Source organism: Hibiscus syriacus, unplaced genomic scaffold (genome assembly GCF_006381635.1).
Source record: "Hibiscus syriacus cultivar Baekdansim isolate YM2019G1 unplaced genomic scaffold, ASM638163v2 tig00110761_pilon, whole genome shotgun sequence".
NCBI lineage: Eukaryota > Viridiplantae > Streptophyta > Magnoliopsida > Malvales > Malvaceae > Hibiscus > Hibiscus syriacus.
Genome location: NW_024062849.1, coordinates 385,813 through 406,195, shown reverse-complemented (window position 1 = coordinate 406,195; position 20,383 = coordinate 385,813). Strand labels below are relative to the sequence as shown.

General features: G+C 33.6%; 2 protein-coding genes and 1 pseudogene across 2 annotated transcripts; all 3 read right to left on the bottom strand.

Annotated features, from left to right (window-relative positions):
• Window positions 1-1,113: 1,113 nt before the first annotated feature.
• Window positions 1,114-1,925, bottom strand: LOC120139499 (annotated as a pseudogene).
• Window positions 1,926-2,680: 755 nt separating this feature from the next.
• Window positions 2,681-3,222, bottom strand: LOC120139498 (NAC domain-containing protein 82-like). Its single transcript, XM_039154694.1, has 2 exons — window positions 3,103-3,222; window positions 2,681-3,007 (listed from the first exon to the last, which is right to left on the bottom strand). Exons 1-2 carry the CDS (start codon window positions 3,220-3,222, stop codon window positions 2,681-2,683), a joined length of 447 nt encoding a protein of 148 aa, XP_039010625.1.
• A 4,579-nt stretch (window positions 3,223-7,801) lies between these two features.
• LOC120139488 (vesicle transport protein SFT2B-like) lies at window positions 7,802-12,673 on the bottom strand. The gene is made up of 6 exons (XM_039154686.1): window positions 12,379-12,673; window positions 11,863-11,916; window positions 10,372-10,445; window positions 9,612-9,729; window positions 9,422-9,480; window positions 7,802-8,213 (listed from the first exon to the last, which is right to left on the bottom strand). Exons 1-6 carry the CDS (start codon window positions 12,517-12,519, stop codon window positions 8,135-8,137), a joined length of 525 nt encoding a protein of 174 aa, XP_039010617.1. The 5' UTR covers window positions 12,520-12,673; the 3' UTR covers window positions 7,802-8,134.
• Window positions 12,674-20,383: the final 7,710 nt, after the last annotated feature.

The window sequence follows — 20,383 nt, the reverse complement described above, 5'->3', positions numbered from 1 at the left end:
ATATAGAAATAGTTCAGCTGAATCACAGCCGAAACACATATATCACATAAGGGTGAGTGTTCGATCGACTCAAGTCAATTAAAAACATTTTTAGTTATTAATTTATATTCATTTAGTGGTTTTAAAAAAATTACTTTTATATTGTGTGAAAATTTTAAAAAGTGTTAAAATTTTCATTTAGTATTATTCCTTAAGCAAGGTCAAGGGTTCGAATCCTAACATTTGCGAATGGAGCAAATTAGGTTGGGAGGGTCGCTTTCGCTTCTGCAGTACCTGATCTGAATTAGTCGGTCAATAGATCGGATTCCGATGATCAATTCTTTGAATTAAATTTAATGAAAAAAAAGAAAAAAAATGAAGTTAAACAAGGTTGTTAATTGTATTGTTTTATTTAAAATTAAAACTAAATTACAAAACAAATTTTCAATAATATTTATATCACGGACTTATTCCTAGTCATAAATCGGAGGAAATTGAATATTTAAGATTAATCAATTTCACATCTAATGTATATTGTATCAATAATAATATTAACCAAATTAAATTCAATCAAAAAATTAACAAATACTTAAAAAGTAGATTTCAATGTTATTAACTTATATTTTAATTAAAAGTTCTCGTAATTTAGATATAAAAAGTTTATTCTAAATTAAACTAGTTCAATTAAAAAATAATTACTGTAAACCAAAACAAAAATAATAATACTTATTTAAAAATAATAATACTAAAATCAGTAATGATGTATAACTAATGTAAATTATCTCTTTTCTTTTAATAGTCTAATGTGATTACAGGTAATATTTATTTAGAATCTTTCTTAACCATAAAAAACGCACACACAACTTGCAAACGTAACTGTTCGAACTCAAAACTTTTAGAGAGAATAAGATTCTCTTTAATCCGTGAAATAAAAAAAATGTAATAATAAATCGATAATCATATCATCCAACAAGTTATTATTTAAAAAATAAAATTTGCAAATATCCTTATCTTTCTGACATTAAACTATGTTTCATAGTTTAAAATGCAAATTAAGAAAGAAAATTTCAAAGTTATATAAAGATAATTGTATTGTGATATAGTAGTAGTACATGAGAATTAATAGGTAAATTTTCACAGTGATACAGTTGAATTGAGCAAGAAATCTTGAGATTTCTTCTCATAGTAATAGCCATTAGAGGAAGAAGCATCAGCAGAGAAGATCATAACTCCATTAACACTAAATCCATTTGCTTCCAAAAGCCTCAAAGCAGCAAAGAAGTCGTCACCTTGAATTCCCCTCCCATTCACTTCATAGCTTGCCAACAACTTATCCTTGTCGAACTCTCCAGCTCGAAGCTTGAAAGCTTCAACATAAGATCTGGGTTTTCTTACCTTATCGGTGTAGAACTGGTAGTTAACGAAATCGATCACTTCTCCGTATTTCTCGAACAATTCAATGTAAGGTGCGGTTGTTTTATGGTATGGAGCAATGGTGGCTACAGAGATGACACTTTGGTTCTTCAAGAGGGTGATGAGTTCACCTATGCAATAAGCGAACGTCGAGTTACGTCTTGGGAAGTTTTCGTAGTCGATATCGATGCCGTCGAGATGATATTGTCGAGATATCGACAACAAAGACGAGAAGGAGTTGGATATCCATCGTTGGACGTCGACGGGGTTGTACCAACGGAGGACTTTGTTGCCTATGCTCCACCCTGAAAGACTGGCTAAGGCTTTCACATTGGGGTGACTTTGCTTGATGGCTGCAATGGATTCCGGGGTTAATGCGCTTGCCCTAATGGGGAGAATTTTCCGTTCTGGGAATTACCGGAGGGATCGGAATCTATGGCAAAACTGAGTAGGAAGTGGAAATCGATGCCATCTTCGATCGGAACAGCGTCGAGTCTTACGGGTGCGCCTGTGGCTCCAATGTATTCCATCATCACTTTGCCATCTGAATCATTGCAGAAGATGAATTTAGAACATGCAAATTGTGTGAAATTAGATACTTACAACAAAATTGGTGTGAGAAGAAGAGAATTGCAGAAACTTGGAAAAGGAAGAGGTGAAACTTGAACATGTTGTTGAGTTGATTAGCAGAGGGAAGTTTAGTATTAATTAGCACATAGGTAGTTTTAAGAGCTAAATTTTCCGGCATAATTTGTCAACTACAAAACTATAATTGGAAAAAACGAGGTTCATCCCTGTGTCTTGTGACAGCTTAGATGCTCAGGCCGGCGCTACATATTTTTTTTAGGAAATTGCACCATATTTCTACTCGCCCTCTTTTATTTTATTACTATTTAACCTGTTATATGCTACGTTGTCCCTTTTTCTTAAGTGTTTGTATTCTATAGATAAAGATAAATTATACATCAGAAGTAATTATCTCGAGACAAATCGAGTCAAAAAAATATTAACTGTCCAAAACAAAGTGCCCAAGAAGCTAACCTATGAGCAACCATATTACACCAAAACCCTCATTGCTAGCTGCACTTTGTTAATCACCATCGTTATAAGATGGGAACAAAGAAATAATGCAGTATATATTCATCATTCTTGAAAAGCTATAGAAAAACTATCAATTTACAGTGTATATTTGGAAGGATGGACATCATCTACGAATGATGTCAATATGGCCGAAAACTCCTCATCGTTATCATTGAGATTCTCGAACGTTGGAACAGAAGACAAATTATCAGAGACATTTGTTACCAGCAGCTTCTAGGATAGACACGATGGGAGGAGAGTTGTCGTCTTTGAATGGTGCTTCATATTGAGCACCATTTTTTGGGCCCTTACCATCCTTGTTGAAAAGGACACAGGGGACATAAGAGTCGCCTTTCTCCTTGAGTTTATACTCATGGATTAACCAATCTGTTCTCTCACCTCGTGGTGCTTTCCCGCGATGGAAAACCAAAGTCTTAATTGAACCCACAACCTCGTTATTATGGTTCACAGGCTTATCCCATCCAGTAGTTTTCCAATAACCATCTGTAGTTGCACGATTGGACCTAGTCCCTTTCTTCTCAACAGGGCAATAGAAGAACCACTTCAAATTCCCAGTCTTCAAATACGAGAGGTTGGGTAGTCCCAAGGAGCATATTTATACATATCAACTTCAGCAATGGCATTGACAGATAGCTTCTTCCCCTTTACTTTTCTCTTCAAAAAGTACATCATTAACCCAACATCCGTAGGATGAAATCGGAACCCCGGCGGCAACGAGTTCTTCCCCATCACCCAATTGAATCCAAATCAAATAATATAGATTTGGGCAAAGTCCAATACCCAAAATAGCTGTTTTGAGTGCAATTCCAGAGCCTCCTTCGGTTGACGATGATACAAACCCCTGTTTATAATGTTTTAACCACAAAAATTTCATTAATTTTTATGGTTTGAGAGATTTCTCATTTATAATGATATGAGATGTTCGTTCGGAATTCAATTGGAAAGAAACATTATTCGAATAAGACAATATCGTACCTTTAAACTAATCTCATGATACAATTTTCAAAAGAGACTAAAGCATTAGAATGTTAAACCTTTGAATGTAAATTTATCATTTTTAAAATAGAATTATAGAAAATCAATCTGACGAGAAGAAAGAGGAGTAAAATGCGAACATTTATATATCGATTTTACTATTAATGTCAACCCGTGAAGGGCGACAATTGACCACCAACGATAATTAGAGGGGTTGATGATATTTTGTATGGACCAAATTAATACATAAACTAAAATTAAACTCATAACTGAAGAGATTTTAAATTTAGTGACAAAATCGTTACACAAACTAAATTTTTTGTATGGTTTATTTTTTTAGTATTCAATATTGTTTGTATAAATTCTTATTATATCACGATAAAAGAAACTATATGTCTAATGATTCAAGTATACAATTTTATGAAGAGAGTTAATTTTTACGAAAGTTCGAATATGAAAGTAACTATTTTAAGTCATATTCTTTAATTATTGTATACTAGTAAATATTTGATGGATTAATAATGTACGGTTTTATGTACGATCAACATTATTATAAAAATCTTAAAATTATACTTTTAAGGCTTTATTATACGAATGACCCTTGAACTTGTATGCTTCTCACAAAGCGGCCCTTCAACTTTTTTTCATATTGGCCCCTTGTATACCGTCAAACATATCGACCCTTTTTTTGTAATGATGTTAAGTGAGATGATATGACCCATCTTGGGATTGTCTCACATCATCATCTCATAATTTTAAAAAGTATTATTAATTTAAAGATTTTAAAAATTAAAATCTATTGAAATATATATAATTTAAGGAAGCCTTTTTCCTTTTTATTTTGGGTAAATTACATGTATAATACTTAAAATTTTTATTTTTATCTTATTTTAATAACCAAACTTTTTTTTTAAAGATTGTACCTAACATTTAGCTTATATTTTAATTTGGTACATTGCCATTAAAAATTTAACAGAACTATTTATGTAACATTTTTTTATATTTTTAATGATGATGTGCCATTACCTTATGGTGGTACATCAACATCACTATTAATTTTTAACGAAGGGTATCAAATTGAAACATAAACTAAACGTTAAGTATGATTTTGAAAAAAATAAAGCTTGAGTACCAAAATGGAATTAAAGTAATAGTTTAGATACTAAACTCGTAATTTACCCTTTTATTTTTGTCCTACATCTTTTATTCTTTCCCAAATTTCCATTTCTCTTGTAAAAACAAAAGGAGATTTCGAAGAAGTTGGTGTCAAAATATGAGAATGTGCATTTCTTGTAATATGTCATTTTTGGGTTCCACCGTTCCTGATTTTTATCAGCTTATATTTCAGTTTGCCGATCATATGTCATTTCTCTTAACGTTCATGAATTTATATCATGTTTTTTTGGAATATTAAAGACATTTATATCTTATTTGTATTTTCATATACATATCATGTTATATTTGTTATTTTCCCTCATTTTTTTAAATCGATGAGGTTTTATTAACAATAAAAATATAAGTAGGATGAAAAAGAAAGAAAACCACACAAAAAGCATCCCATAGAAGAAAAAACAATATCAAAATTACAGAAATTAGTTGATGGTTGGTTGTTATTAGTTAGTTATTAAGTTATAAATTAATTAGTAAAATTTTATATTATAAAATAAACTTATAAAATTTTAGAAATGGATAAATTCATCAAATTATAGGGGAACACAAATATAATTTAAATAAAGAATATAAAAAAAATACAGACCCAGAAGAGCTGTTTTGAGAATAATTCCAGAGCCTCCTTCGGTTGACGATGATACAAACCCCTATTTACAACAGCTCCAATGTCATTACAAATAGGGAGGCCAATTATTAGGCTACAAGCAAATACAACCCAGAGTCTAATATAGTTTATTCAAATACATTTAAATCTCAAAATCCCAAATAAAGGAAAACCAAAACAAGAAAGGGGAAATAGATTAAAACAGACACCGGCATTTGTAGCAAACAACCAGGTATGATTCGAATGAAGAAAAAAGGAGTCTTAGAAATCACCTGGAAAAAATAGAGCCGCCGGAGAAACAACCGAGCAAGAACCAGAGAGAGAGAGAGTAAGCGGCGCCAAAACGAGAGAGAAGTTGTGGGCAAAAGAGAGTCGCCGGGGAAAAGGAGGAGAACGCACCCACACAGAGAGTAAAACGAGCGCCGTTGGAGGAAAAAAACGAGGAAGAGAGAGCGAGCCGTTAGGGCGTTGTGGAATTTGAACTTATTGGTCTTCTGATATAGGCCGCGACTCAGCTGGGCCCCAACACGGTTTTAATTGTCATGATATCCGCTTATTTTTTATTAAAATAAAATCCTTATTTAGAAATAGTCGTAAATTAAAATGTACATTAGAATAATTTTTTATCATCATTGAAATAAAATAGCAATTTAAGATCACATACGAATTATATAAGGAAATATTAAAATTTAACTAAGAAAACTCGAGTAAAGATAGATACAAACAGATCTGATCGCATCGACAAACAAACCACAAAAGATAATAAAGCTATTGAAATACCAACGAGAAATCGCAAATCAAACTCGAGCAATGTCAAAAGTTATCTGTGAACGCATAACAAATATCCAAATAAAAAATGTGTCATAAAGGCAGAGAAAAATGTGTCATACAGATATACTTATTGAAAATAAAAAAACAAGAGAAAATAAAAAAGACGATAAAAAATATCAATGGTATGCAACTAACATTAAAATTGGTGTCGTCACCCATTAACAAGAGAAAATAATTACTTACTAATGAAAAAAACTAAGAAAAAATTAGGAGAAAAAAAAGATGAACGCCACCGATTATATGGTTTGTACTAAAATTGTCGAAATTTATTATCAAAATACATTTAAGTTTCACCAACAAATAGTTAATCTAGTAGGATGAGATACTAAATTACTTAAGCATGATTAGGGGTTTGAACCTTAGTATTTGCGTATGGAGTAAACTTGGTTGGAACAATCGTTCTCGCTTCCGCAGTATCCGATCTAGATTAATCGATTAATATATAGGATACTAATGATTAATTTAAAATACATTGAAGTTTCCGTATTATATTTTAAATTACATTAGGCCAAAGTGAATAACTGTATAAAATTTAAAAGGTTATATTTATTAATATATCTTATATGTATAACACCAAAATAAGTATCTAACTAGACAAAATTTAACGGAAATACTACTTTGTTTACTTTGTTAGGTATAATGACCAGTTTGCTTTTTTTTCCCCCTCAAGTAGAGGATTAAAATATATTTGAATTTAGTGTAAGGATTAATATAGTACCTTTTTCTAGAACATATATATAAATGTTAATATATATTTTGATACATGAATTTAATTTCAAGGTTTAATTTGGCATAAAGGTTTTCTTTTTTCTAATTAGATAGGTAATAGGTTCAATTTGTATATAATTTTCTCTACTCCAATTACGTACTTGAAATTAATTTCTTGGTTCAATTTTGTACGTGAAGTTATTTTTTTAATTGATACTATTTTTAACCAATTTTAACCCAAAAAACTTTCCATTTTTAACCCATTTATCCCAAATTACTTACCATTTTAAATCAAATTGAACTAGGTTTGTAAACGAACCGAATGAACATGGATGAGTGTATGTTCATGTACATTCATTTAACTTTAGTCAAACAAGCAAACGAACACGAACAACTAAACGAACGAAATTTCTTGCTCGTGTTCGTTCGTCAAGGAATGTAACTTGTTCATGTTCATTCGTTAAAATAATAAATGAACACAAACTAACGAGTGTAAATGAACGTAAACGAACAAACATAAAATTATTTGGATTTGTATTTGAATTTGAGATTTTTTTCCAAATAATTTTAGGATTTATATTTTCTTTAACTGGTGTGGGCATTTTTTATTTGGGTTTAAAATTAATTAAGTTTTAAAATATTTTGGGTTTAAGTTGAAATTTATTAGATCTTAATATTTTAAATGGGTTTGGAGATTCGGCTAAATATAAACAAACGAACATAAACGAACTGATTACTGAACGTTCACGAACGAGCCATTGTTTGTGTTCATTCGTTTAGTTAAGCGAACATAAAATTTTATTCATGTTCGTTCGATTAATAAATAAATGAACATAACGTGTGAATTGTTTCCAGGCCAAATTTAAACCAAAATAATTACCATTTTTAATAAATTTGAACAAAAAATACTATGTTCAGGTACCGAATTTGAGTATGGATGTCAAGTTTATATGTGCATTATATGTATACATACATAAACAAGTAGATTTGAAACCACGTCATACATTGCACTGTCATTGATTGATTAATAAAACATGATCAACGCCTCACCTTCTGTTCTAAACCAGAAAGAATAATCTGCATCGCATTAAAATCGCTTAACAACATGTACGCAAACACCCAAAAAATTGTTCAACCAAGTTCTCACTACCATGATCAGAGTAACATCTCATGTCATATCCAAGAAAATTTAAGAGCAGCAGAAGGGAAATTCGTCTTTGAGATTTACTAGTCGATACATAGATAGACATATATCACATACTTCAGTTTTATGGATCAGGACTAACCTCCCTTCTTTGTATGTACATGAAATTGCAGAGGCGGATTCATCCAAGATCATCTCCAGACATGAGATTAAAATTCAATGTCGAAACAAGATACCATTGTCTTTGAAACCATGGACCTCGCAAATGGGATATAGCTCAAGCTGTACCTGTAGATCATGTAAAGAAAGAGAGTGAGTAAACATCATGATTTGCAGGCAATAATATAATAGTTAATAGAAAATAATGGCAATCAACCGATTCAACTTCCATACAGGTGAACTTCATCTTACATGAGGAATTACAGCAGTACTTGCGAAGTTTTTAATTCAATGGTTTTGTTTTATTGTTACTTATTTGATTCTTGTTTCCAACAAAAAGGTGCATTTAGAAAGAAAAAGAAGCAGTCAATGCTTCTAAAACTTAAAATTAACTTCAAGGGACATGATGCACACAGCACACATATATGACCAATTATGTTATGCTCATTCACACATTTTCAAAAGGAAACCCCAATTATGTTATGAAGATTGAAGAGTAATGAACACATATACGACCAATTAGAATTATAAAAAAAATGGATTTGTCTTAAATTTTGTGCTTCCCCAGGTAGTTTGTAGACCAAAATATCTCCAATGAGTAGAAGCACAGCAGAGGGAAACTCTTCTTACCATTCACAGAGAAACCTGTGAAACAGAAACGGAAAGGAAAGGAGAGAAAATTGTTTGATCAAAGAGGCAGCAACTGATGGCTACTTAATGGCTGCCACCACATTGGAGATGGGTTTGCTGGTTAAGGGATCTGCACCACTAGTCATAGCTAATTGGTTTTGACAAATAAGTATAAGGGCAAGGTTCATTTTCTATTAAACTAATCGATTTATTAAATTTGGTTGGTCTTTTTTAACATTTCCAACTACAAGAAAATCCTAATTTGAGCATTGCCACAACATAAACAATGTCATTTTAAGAACAATATTTGTTTAAGTTTACCAATGAGAACAATGCAATTACAAACCACAAATTCAGAATCTCCAGTCCTTGGGCATTTTACTTGCTAGGGACTAGAAGATGCAGATGCAAACCAAATCCAGTAGTATCCATAATGTAAGATTCTAGCCTACAATGGAAGACAAACTAAACCATACCCCACTGAAATATGCTTCCCACATTTGTACCATGGCACTTTTGATAAGACAAGAAACTAACATATCCTGATCCAAAACCATTTTTCTTTCGCTAGAGGTATATGTTGCCTACTCATTTGTTTCAAATGATATTCGTGACGGATAACAATTGTTTGGTTCTTTGGAGAACCATATTTTTTTGCAATATTTAAATGTTTAAAAGCCATATATAGTGAATCGAGTTTGACATACCAAATCAGTGCACCAAATTCTAATATGATGGCCAGAAGTGTCAACAGCTTGTTACGAACCTGTTCAGTAAGAAGGGAGTGCTAAGGTTATTACTTAACCTACTACATTCCACAATAAGCTAAAAAGAATGTAAAAGAAAAAGAGATGCGGAACTATAGAAGTGGAAAGTAAAAGGATGATAGTTTCTTACATAGAAGGCACAAAACAGAGCAATAATCATACTTGCAGTATAAACAGCTGTTGCATATATACGAACAGGATCAAGCATCATTGACACCTGCCTTTTGGGGCCAATGAGGAATGCTGTGCTGCCATACAAAAGACTCCAACTTAGCATATGAAATAAACACAATATCAACAAAGAAAAATTATAAAAGAAACAGAGCAACTTTGACAAGGGGCTACAAACACCAAAAGGTTGCATAGACGCTTAGGTATAAACAAGCAGCGAAGAAATCAACCGTCTGTAAAAAGTTCAGAAAATGACATTATATCTCAAAATAGAGATTTATGAATAAGAATAGCAAATTTTTACATAAAGAAGCAACAATAATAACTTAAAACATGAAGAAAGTGACTAAATTTAATTCTTAAAGGAGCAAAAGTTACTGAACTTTAGAGAATAGTCTGGCTCAGCATAGAATAGAATCATCAGAACTTCATTACATACATGTACCCATGCCATGATCAAGAAGCTCAGCATGAGTCCAATTCAACTTTGCTAAAAATTTGGAACTAAGATCCTTCACTCAAATAATAATAATAATAAAAGATCAACTTAAAATCAATAGAATGTAGGAACAAGGCTCTCTCACACACACACATAAATGCACAAACAATTAAACCTGTGACTACATGCACTTGCAGAAACACAAAAGAATAATGGCATTCTATAGTTTAACTAACAAATTAGGAGCTTGACAAATAAACATATAAACTTAGATACAAACCTTCCAAGTGCAAGCAAATTTCCAAATGTAAATGTGATTCCAAACTTGATTGGATGGAAGAAAACAAGGATTGACTGTGAGATAAACAAGAAAAAAAGAGAAATTAGATTGGTATATTCAACATCAAATTCAATGAAGCAAAGTGAAGCAAGATAATAACTACATAAAAAAATTTAAAGCACTGTCCTATTAACCAAAAAGTCTTGTGAACTGAACTTCCAAATTTTCTGGCAACATAAAGAAACAATACCAATCACCAACTTGATTTGTTGAAAAAAGTGTGGCGAGTGTAACAACACTTACATTTCACAAGTAAATAATATTCTAGGGAAGCTATCTTATCTTAGCAGTGGAAGCTGAGATAACTAAATTTCCAAACTTCCGATTAAAGAAATCTACACATAAAAAATTAATGCAACAATACATCAAACGAACATTAAAGAGAAAAAATAGAAGACACTTGCAAATACTCAAGAGGATGTGAGGTAAGAATTGGTAAATTAGCCATCATTATTTGAAGACACACTACACATATCTTATTGAACACAAATCTCAGTCTCCCAAGGAAAAGCAAGCATCCATAGACTAGAACTCTCAGAGAAAGATCGAAAATATAAATATCTTGAGAGGAATGAAAATATTTATATATATATATATATACACACACACACACCTCATGGAACCTCATGCAAATATATTTATAGCTACCAACCCAAATTTCTGAATAGTTGAAACTTTTAGTAGGTTTAAGGAATTATTGTTGGCAGATTTTATCAATATCTCATCCAGGATACATGCATTGTATTATTTTCTTCAAGAAAATTTAATCACTAGGAAATGGTAATTTTCCAGAAAAGATCAATGCATAAAAGCATGAGTTTTAATGAAGGTAACTAACTCCATAACTATTGTAGTCTAAAACACTTCAAAAGTAACACTTAAGTACATTAAGAAATGTTCTTTCAATAAAGCACTTCAAAAGCATCAGTTTCAAATATAGTAGTTTGTGCCTTGTGCAGCTCAGGTTTTTTGTTTTCTTCTCTCTTTTTTCAATTTCTTTTTGCAGCATCGCTTCATTTAAGCTTTAAAATGAAACACTTATATGGAAAACAATGTGAACAATATATATATATATAAAGTAGATAAAAGTAATCATGCATCTTCAGCTATCACTAAAGAACTTGAAAGAAGAAGAAAAAAATAGAGAGGGGACAGGGGAGTAGGTGGTCAAACAAAGAGTATTACATGAAAACTGAGGAATGCAACCCTCGCAGTCATACATCCTTCTTTAGGCTCTTATAGTAATTAAAATCATTTCTATAATTTAGAAATAAATCTTCAGTTTAGTTAGTTACCGCTTAAAAAACTTTTTATCTAAACATTCATAGCTATTTGAAAGGATATTGGCATTACTCATTATACTGAAAACAAATAAGAACAGATTACATACATCTACATACATAAAATTAATATTATACGGTAAATACTTACCAGGAATGTACAAGCTAAGCCAGAAACCAAGCAGATCGCAAACCCATAAAACCTCTAAAGCACAAGAGAAAAAAAGCAATTAGTTAAAAGCACAAGAAATTAGGCCCCTTTTTATCCTTACTTTCAACTTCTACAAGAATTACTAAAAGCACAAGAAGACGATGACAATTGACAAACAAAACCATAACTGTTAAAAGAATGAGAAAATCACTAAAAAAACAACCCAGAGTCTAATATAGTTATTCAATCTAAACGAGCAAAAAGGAAGCTGAAGCCGCTCTAATCAATCTTACTCAACACCTACCTGTTAATTTGGATATATAACTATACAATGAAAAATTGACAAAAATGAATTGTTGTTTTTAAAAGCATATAATTGCACTGACTATCATGAGTTGACAACCGAGGAACGCTAACTGAATGTTGCCCGGATGGCCGGATCTCAAGTTCGAAGAAGATTATGCGAATTCCAACCAATATAAGAGAAAGCAATACAAAGGGGGGGGAGCAAGAAACCTGTTGGGTGGTCAAAGAGCACTGGCGATTGAAATCGTCCATGAAAGAGAATGAGTTTCCATCTTCTATCGCAGGCTGTTGTTGTTCATCTTCCACCTCCATTCCCACAAGCATTTTCATCTTCTCAAACGCATTGTTCATCTTCTCCTAATCGTTCTCTCCCGGGAATTCCTTTGGTTAGATTGGATCTGATCCACTCTGCTTTACCCGGAAGAGAAATTGTTTAGCAATTTCATCGGATTTATTCTCTGTTGTTTTAGCTTTGATTTTAAGAAATTTCTGAAAGCTGCAGTGCTCCCAAATGCACGTTCTTTCATGGGCTGAATCTGATATTGGGCTCATTTTCTGCACTTTTGTTGAATTCTATAAACGCAACCCAATTGATTCAAATCCGAATTAAATTCAATTTTATCATAAAAATCAACATATAAATACAAATAATTTTAGTCTAACTCAATTTTAATCAACATATAAATTCAATTTTGCGCTTTCTCGGTTGTTGGATTTAGCTGTTGAAAAGTGGGTGTTTCACTTTCTTCTCAAGTGTAAAAGGGTTTATCTCTTGTGCTTTGCGAATGACCTTTTTATTTTTATTTTTTTAAGAGTTCGTTGAATTTATGGTTAGTGTGTGTTTTGTCTTAAATAGCTTTTTACGTGATGTATGGTCTCAAGCTTAATGCTAGCAAAAGCGAGTTGTTTGTTTTTGGGATTTCTCCTGCTCTAAGTGAGGCATGCAAAGGATCTCCAGCTTTTAGATTGGATACCTTCCTATTCGCTATTTAGGGATGCCTTGGTGACTACTGAGAATGATTGTGCCCATCTCCTTGAGAAGTTTAGTGTCAAACTCAATCATTGAACTGTCAGACAGTTGAGTTATGTTGGTATACTTCAGCTTATTTGAGCTGTACTTTTTAGTCTTGCAAACTACTGGTGTAAGCAACCAATTTTACCTCAAGCTGTCATAAAAAGGTTAGAGCATATGTGTTCCAGTTTTTTTTTTTTTTTGGAAAGACTCTGATTCGGCGTGGTGCTCATGTTACCTGGACCCAAATCTGTTGCTTGAGGTATGTTTTAAAAGTTAGTTCAAAGTTTGACAATCAACTTTGAAAAATATTTTTTAAAGTTTGGTAAATGTTTCTTTGAAAAATATTTTTCAAAGTTTGGTAGAGTTTGTTGAAAATAGGAATGGGTAAATTCATTTAGTCATTCTTTAAGGTATTTTCAAATATTAGTCCCTAAGTTTCAACTATAAATATCATAGCTCATTTAGCTTCAAAATCATCCCAAATCCCAAATCATTTCTTTCTCCCAATACTAGAGAATTTCTTGTGAGTAGTGAGTGTTTTGTAAACACCTGTAAATTTTCTCTCTTAGTAAAAGATATGCGGCAGTCCGGAGACGTAAGCACAATTGGCTGAACTCCGTTATCAATTTTTGGGTATTATTTTTCCGCTTTTATTTCGCATTCTTACTAATCTGGTTATAGGAAATTACTTGTACTCGGTTTATTTCCTAAAGACTGGTAATCAGAGTTTTTGGTTGTGAATTTTGTCAATTTTTGTGAGGTTACTATTCATTACTATTCACGTGAATAGTAAAAATTTTGTCGGCGATATGAGTTTGTCAACGGAGGTGTTATAATACACGGTGGTTCGCACAAATTATCAGAAACGATCCGAATAAGCCAGATTCGAGTGGGAGCGATGGCTGCAGACGAAGGGAAGGTGAAAATTGAAAAGTTCGATGGTGCGACTTTGGCTTTTGGAAGATGCAGATTGAAGATTTTTTGTACCAGAAAATTCTATATCAACCTCTCTTAGGAAAGCAACCATAGGGCATGAAGAATGAAGACTGGGCTCTTCTCGACAGACAAGCCCTCGGAGTTATCCGACTGACGTTATCCCGCAATGTTGCTTTCAACATAGCAAAGGAAAAGACCACGACAGGTCTTATGGCGGCTCTCTCTAGTATGTATGAGAAGCCATCGGCCTCAAACAAAGTTCGTTTGATGAGGCGATTATTAAATTTGCGGATGACGGAAGGGGCATCGATGGCACAACACCTAAATGAACTCAACACAATCACAACCCAGTTGAGTTCAGTGGAAATTGAATTCGATGATGAAGTTTGAGCTTTAATTCTCTTATCATCTCTACCAGACAGTTGGAATGCTACTGTTACAGCAGTCAACAGCTCGTCGGGAAACAACAAATTAAAATTCGACGATGTTCGGATCTGGTATTGAGTGAAGAAATTCGACGGAGAGAATCGGGTGAAGCATCAACCTCCTCAGCCTTGCACACGGAGTCCAGAGGGAGAACTTCAGAAAGAAATTCAAATTGTGGCAGATCGAAATCCAGAAGGGGCAAATCAAGAACAGGAAAAAAAGAACTTACCTGTTACAATTGTGGCAAGAAGAGTCACTTTAAAAGAGATTGTCGAGCACTGAAGAAAGATATCGGCGTACAGGAATCTGCCAATATGACAGAGAAAACAGGTGATGCCATGATTCTAAGCATCAACAGTCCGTTTGAATCATGGATCTTGGATTCAATGGCATCTTTCCACTCCACCCCATGCCGAGAAATCATGGAGAACTATGTCAGTGGTGATTTTGGGAAGGTTCATCTAGCCAATGATGAAACCTTGAAGATCGTCGGAAAAGGAGACATCCGACTAAAGTTGTCAAACCAGACAACCTGAAAGCTGACAGGAGTGAGACATATTCATGGCCTCAAAAGAAATTTGATTTCTGTAGGACAGCTTGATGGAGAAGGTTATAGTACAACCTTTTCAGGCTGTGAATGGAAGATTACCAAATGAGCACTCGTCATTGCCCGTGGTAAGAAGACTGTACTCTCTATGTAACCTCAAATTTAGAGAATATTATTGCTGCAACAGATGCTGATGGAAAATCAAACCTATGGCACCAAAGGCTTGGTCATATGAGCGAGAAAGGGATGAAGACACTTTTGTCAAAAGGGAAGCTATCGGATCTAAAGAATGTAGATGTCGGACTATGCGAGGATTGCATCTTTGGCAAACAAAAGAAAGTCAACTTTGCAAAGATTGGTAAGACCCAAGGCTGAAAAGTTAGAGTTGGTTCATACTGATGTATGGGGACCATCACCAGTTCCATCTCTTGCAGGCTCATTATATTATGTCACCTTCATCGATGATTCTACAAGGAAGGTGTGGGTTTATTTTCTGAAGAAGAAATCAGAAGTCTTTGATACCTTCAGAAAATGGAAGGCCATGGTGGAAAATGAGACTGGTCTGAAAGTCAAGCGGTTGAGGTCTGACAATGGAGGAGAGTACAGAAATCGTAGATTCAGAGATTTCTACACAAATAATGGGATTAAGATGGAGACAACAGTTCCCATGACACCGCAACAGAATGGAGTAGCAGAGCGTATAAACAGAACCCTGAATGAACATACCAGAAGTATGAGGATACATGTCAGATTGCCCAAATTTCTATGGGCTGAAGTTATCAACACTGCAGCTTACTTGATCAACCGTAGGCCCTCAGTTCCTTTGGATGGCAGAATAACAGAGGAAGTTTGGAGCAAGAAAGAAATAAACCTTTCACACTTAAGAGTGTTTGATTGTATTTCTTATGTACACATAGACTCTGCTGAAAGAAGTAAACTTGATGCTAAGTCCAACAAATGTGCATTTGTTGGTTATGGCGGTGATGAGTTCGGTTATCGGTTTTGGGACTATGAAAATCAGAAGATCATCAAAGCAGAGATGTCATTTTCAATGAGAATGTGATGTACAAAGACATATCAACTGTAGAATCAAGCAGCTCCAATACCGAAGCTGAAACAAAGGAATTTGCTGAGTTCGAGGAGATTTCTGGAAATGATGTTCAAATCAGTCATGAAGAAGTTCAAGAAGAACCAGGTACACCGGAACTAAGACGCTCCTCCATAATTCCTAAACCAACCCAGCGGTATTCACCTTCTTTGCACTACTTGTTGCTGACTGACAATTGTGAACCAGAGTGCTATGATGAAGCAATGCAAGTGGAGGATTCAGTCAAGTGGGAGCCTTCCATGAAAGATGAGATGGACTTGCTTATGTCAAATCAGACGTGGGAATTAGCTGAATTACCACCAGGCAATAAAGCGCTCCACAACAAGTGGATTTACAGGATCAAAGAAGAGCATGATGGGAGCAAACACTACAAAGCAAGATTGGTTGTCAAAGGTTTTCAGCAAAAAGAAGGTATTGACTACAATGAAATTTTCTCTCCAGTCGTAAAACTGTCCACAATCAGACTGGTGTTGAAAATTGTAGTTGCAGAGAATTTACATCTTGAGCAGTTAGATGTAAAGACAGCTTTCCTTCATGGTGATTTGGAGGAAGAAATATATGAGACAGCCAGAAGGCTTCATAGAGTCAGGCAAGAAAAACCTGGTATGCAGGTTGAAGAAGAGCTTGTATGGTTTAAAACAAGCACCTAGACAGTGGTACAAGAAGTTCGATAGCTTCATGGGTAGCAGTTTTACCAGATGCCAAGCAGATCATTGTTGCTACATTAAGAGGTTCGACAATAGCTTCATTATTTTATTGTTGTACGTTGATGACATGCTCGTTGCAACTCAAACATGCAAGGATTATACACTTGAAGCAAAAATTGTCGAAGCAGTTTGCTATGAAGGATCTGGGCGCTGCAAAGCAATTCTTGGGATGAGGATCAAGAGAGACACAAAGTCGGGGACTTTGATGTTATCATAGGCTGAGTATATCAACAAAGTACTCTCCAGGTTCAACATACAAGATGCTAAACCAGTAAGTACACCTTTAGGTGTTAATTTTAGACTCTCCAAAGAACAGTCACCAAAGACGAAGGAAGAACGTGCACACATGGTGAGGGTGCCGTATGCCTCAGCAATTGGAAGTCTAATGTATGCCATGGTTTGTACCAGACCAGATATTGCTCAAGCAGTGGGAGCTGTTAGTAGGTACATGAATAATCCGGGCAAAATACACTGGGAAGCAGTCAAATGGATCCTCAAATATCTGTGGGGTACTACAAGCAAAGAACTTTGTTTCAAAGGTGGAGATACGATACTGACAGACTATGTAGATGCTGACTTAGCCTATATTGACATCAGAAGGAGCACTACAGGGTATGTCTATACTCTAGGAGGAATTGCAGTGATTTGGGTTTCTCAACTACAGAAGATAGTTGTTATCTCCACAACTGAAGCAGAATATGTCGTTGTTACGGAAGCTAGCAAGGAGATGGTTTGGTTCCAAAGTTTCTTGGAAGAGTTAGGCAAGAAACAAGAAAACAATGTCTTGTATTGCGACAATCAAAGTGTTATCCATCTAGCAAAGAATCCGTATTTTCATTCCAGGACAAAGCACATACAATTGAGATATCATTTTATCCAATCTCTTCTGGAAAATGGGATTTTGAAACTTGAAAAGATTAGTGGAGCTCAAAATACGGCAAACATGTTGACAAAGACGGTGACTACAGACAAACTGAAGTTGTGTTCAGCTTCAGTTGGCATGCTAGAATAACAAGACCAGAAATACTGCTGCATTGATCGAGGTGTGAAGACAGATTAAAATCAGTCTTCAAGTGGGAGATTATTAAAAGTTAGTTCAAAGTTTGGTAAATGTGTCTTTGAAAATGTTTTTCAAAGTTTGGTAAAGTTTGTTGAAAATATGAATGGGTAAATTCACTTTAGTTATTATACTTTAGGGTATTTTCAAAGATTAGTCCTTAAGTTTCAACTATAAATACCCTAGCTCATTTAGCTTCAAAATCATCCCAAATCCCAAATCATTTATTTCTCCCAATACTAGAGAGTTTCTTGTGAGTAGTGAGTCTTTTGTAAACACCTGTAAATTTTCTCTCTTAGTAAAAGATCTGCAACAGTCCGGAGACGTAAGCACAATTAGCTGAACTCCGTTATCAATTTTCGGGTATTATTTTTCCGCTTTTATTTTGCATTCTTACTAATCTGGTTATAGGGAAATTACTCGTACTCGGTTTATTTCCTAACAGTCTAAAGGTGGGTTAGATCTAAAAGATATTCGAACTTGTAACAAAGCGTGCATCATTCAGCTTATTAAGAATATCCTAATTGGAGATGGTCCCTTGTGGGTGGCTTGGATTAAGAAATACATCCTCAGGGGTGAAGAATTTTGGCATGTGGGTGTTAAAACTAATGTTAACTGGATTTTAGAAAAAAAATTGAAGCTGAGGGCATTTTCTTTCCTCTGTTTGCATTTGTTACTGGTGTGAATCTGCAGTCAGACGTATCTGGGAGGGAATTGCGGGTTAAAGGGAATAGAGTGGCTTAGCACAAACTTGTTTGGTTTCCTGATCATGTCCCTAAGCATGGTATTATTGATTAGATAGTAATTCTTGGGAGGATTCCTACTAAGAACGGACTTATGAAGATGAAGATAGTCACTGAGTGTAGATGTATTCTTTGTGATGTTGCTTTGAAAATCAGAGATCACCTATTGTGTGAATGTGTTTTTACATAAAAGTTTGGGGACATATTTTGGATATGTGTGGCAGGCAGAGAAGGGCTGTGAGATGGGAGAAGGAGCTGGTTTGAGTTGTTTGTCATCTCAGTGGGAAAATGCTTCGTTCCAGCATCCTTAAACTTGCTTGGAATGCCATCATAATACTATATTTGGGAAGAGAGAAATCATAACGTGGTCGGATGTGGGCTGCTGAGGATGTTATGTTTATCATCATTGAAGTGATCCAAATTAGGTTGAGGGGTAAAATCATAGACATGGTTGATGGGTTGAATTTTTGTCTTCGTAATGCTTGGGGTTTTTTATGGTTAAGGGCCTCCTGATTTATCTCTTGTAATTTGTAGTAGATTCTTACTTCATTTGGGTAATATAAATGTGTTAGGTATGGCTCATAAATATACCGGTAAGGGTTATTCTTGTAAATATGTACAAGAGTTTATTTATTATAAAAGGAGATGTAACCAAAACTTATGAGATATTGAATAAAAATTCTAGCGTCGCCTAGGGCACCGAGGACGTAAGCACATTATTGAACCTCGTTAAAATTCTTGTGTTATTTCCGTTTTCTTTATCCGATTTTTCAACAAAATGAAATTTATCTAAAAATTTTAATCGAACTCGATTTATTTGAATTATAATAAAAACAAGTTAACGACTTAAATAATTATAAATATTCAATTTATTATTTACTTTTATTGAATTTTATGTATAAAAAGTGAATAAATGAAAATTAAATATTCAAATAATAGTATATTCTTTTAAGGACGGCTCATATAAGAATTAAACATTCGAAAATGGTAAACGTACAATGTTGTCAAATATATTCGACTAATGGTCCGATCATTCATTTGGTTGAATAGGAGTAACATTTTTTTAATATATTTAAATAAAATATTTTACTGAATTTATTAAAATCATTGTATTCAATTAAATTTGATGTATATTTTTTTAAAATTAATAAATTTAATCTTTAATTTTTTTTTCATCTTGACTGTCTAATTTTAAATTGTTTTATTCAATTAAATGGTTGTTAGAATTATTGTGGTATTTTTTTATATTGACCTTTGACTTTTGATAAATAATTATTTTAATCTCTACGTTGTTTTATTCTGTTTTAAAACACTTTAATCTCAACATTTTTTGAGGTAAAATAATACAAATCGTTAGTTAATTAACGGTCAACTCATATATTTGACGTGAGACCGTTACGTATTCAAAATAGTAATGTGACATATTCCGCATGTTGAAAGTGATATTATGTATGGTACATGCACTGGCAGAGCCAATGTATTACAAGGGGTGTCAAATGACTCCCCAAAATGTTTAGAAAACTATTTTTTTTATAAATTTAATATAAAATATTTAAAAATAAAATTAAATAAATAATTTTTTTTTTAAATATGGGTACCTTTAAACATAAATTGATACCCATTATTTATTTTCATCCACTTAAAAAAAATTATACAATTTTTAATTTTGACGCCTA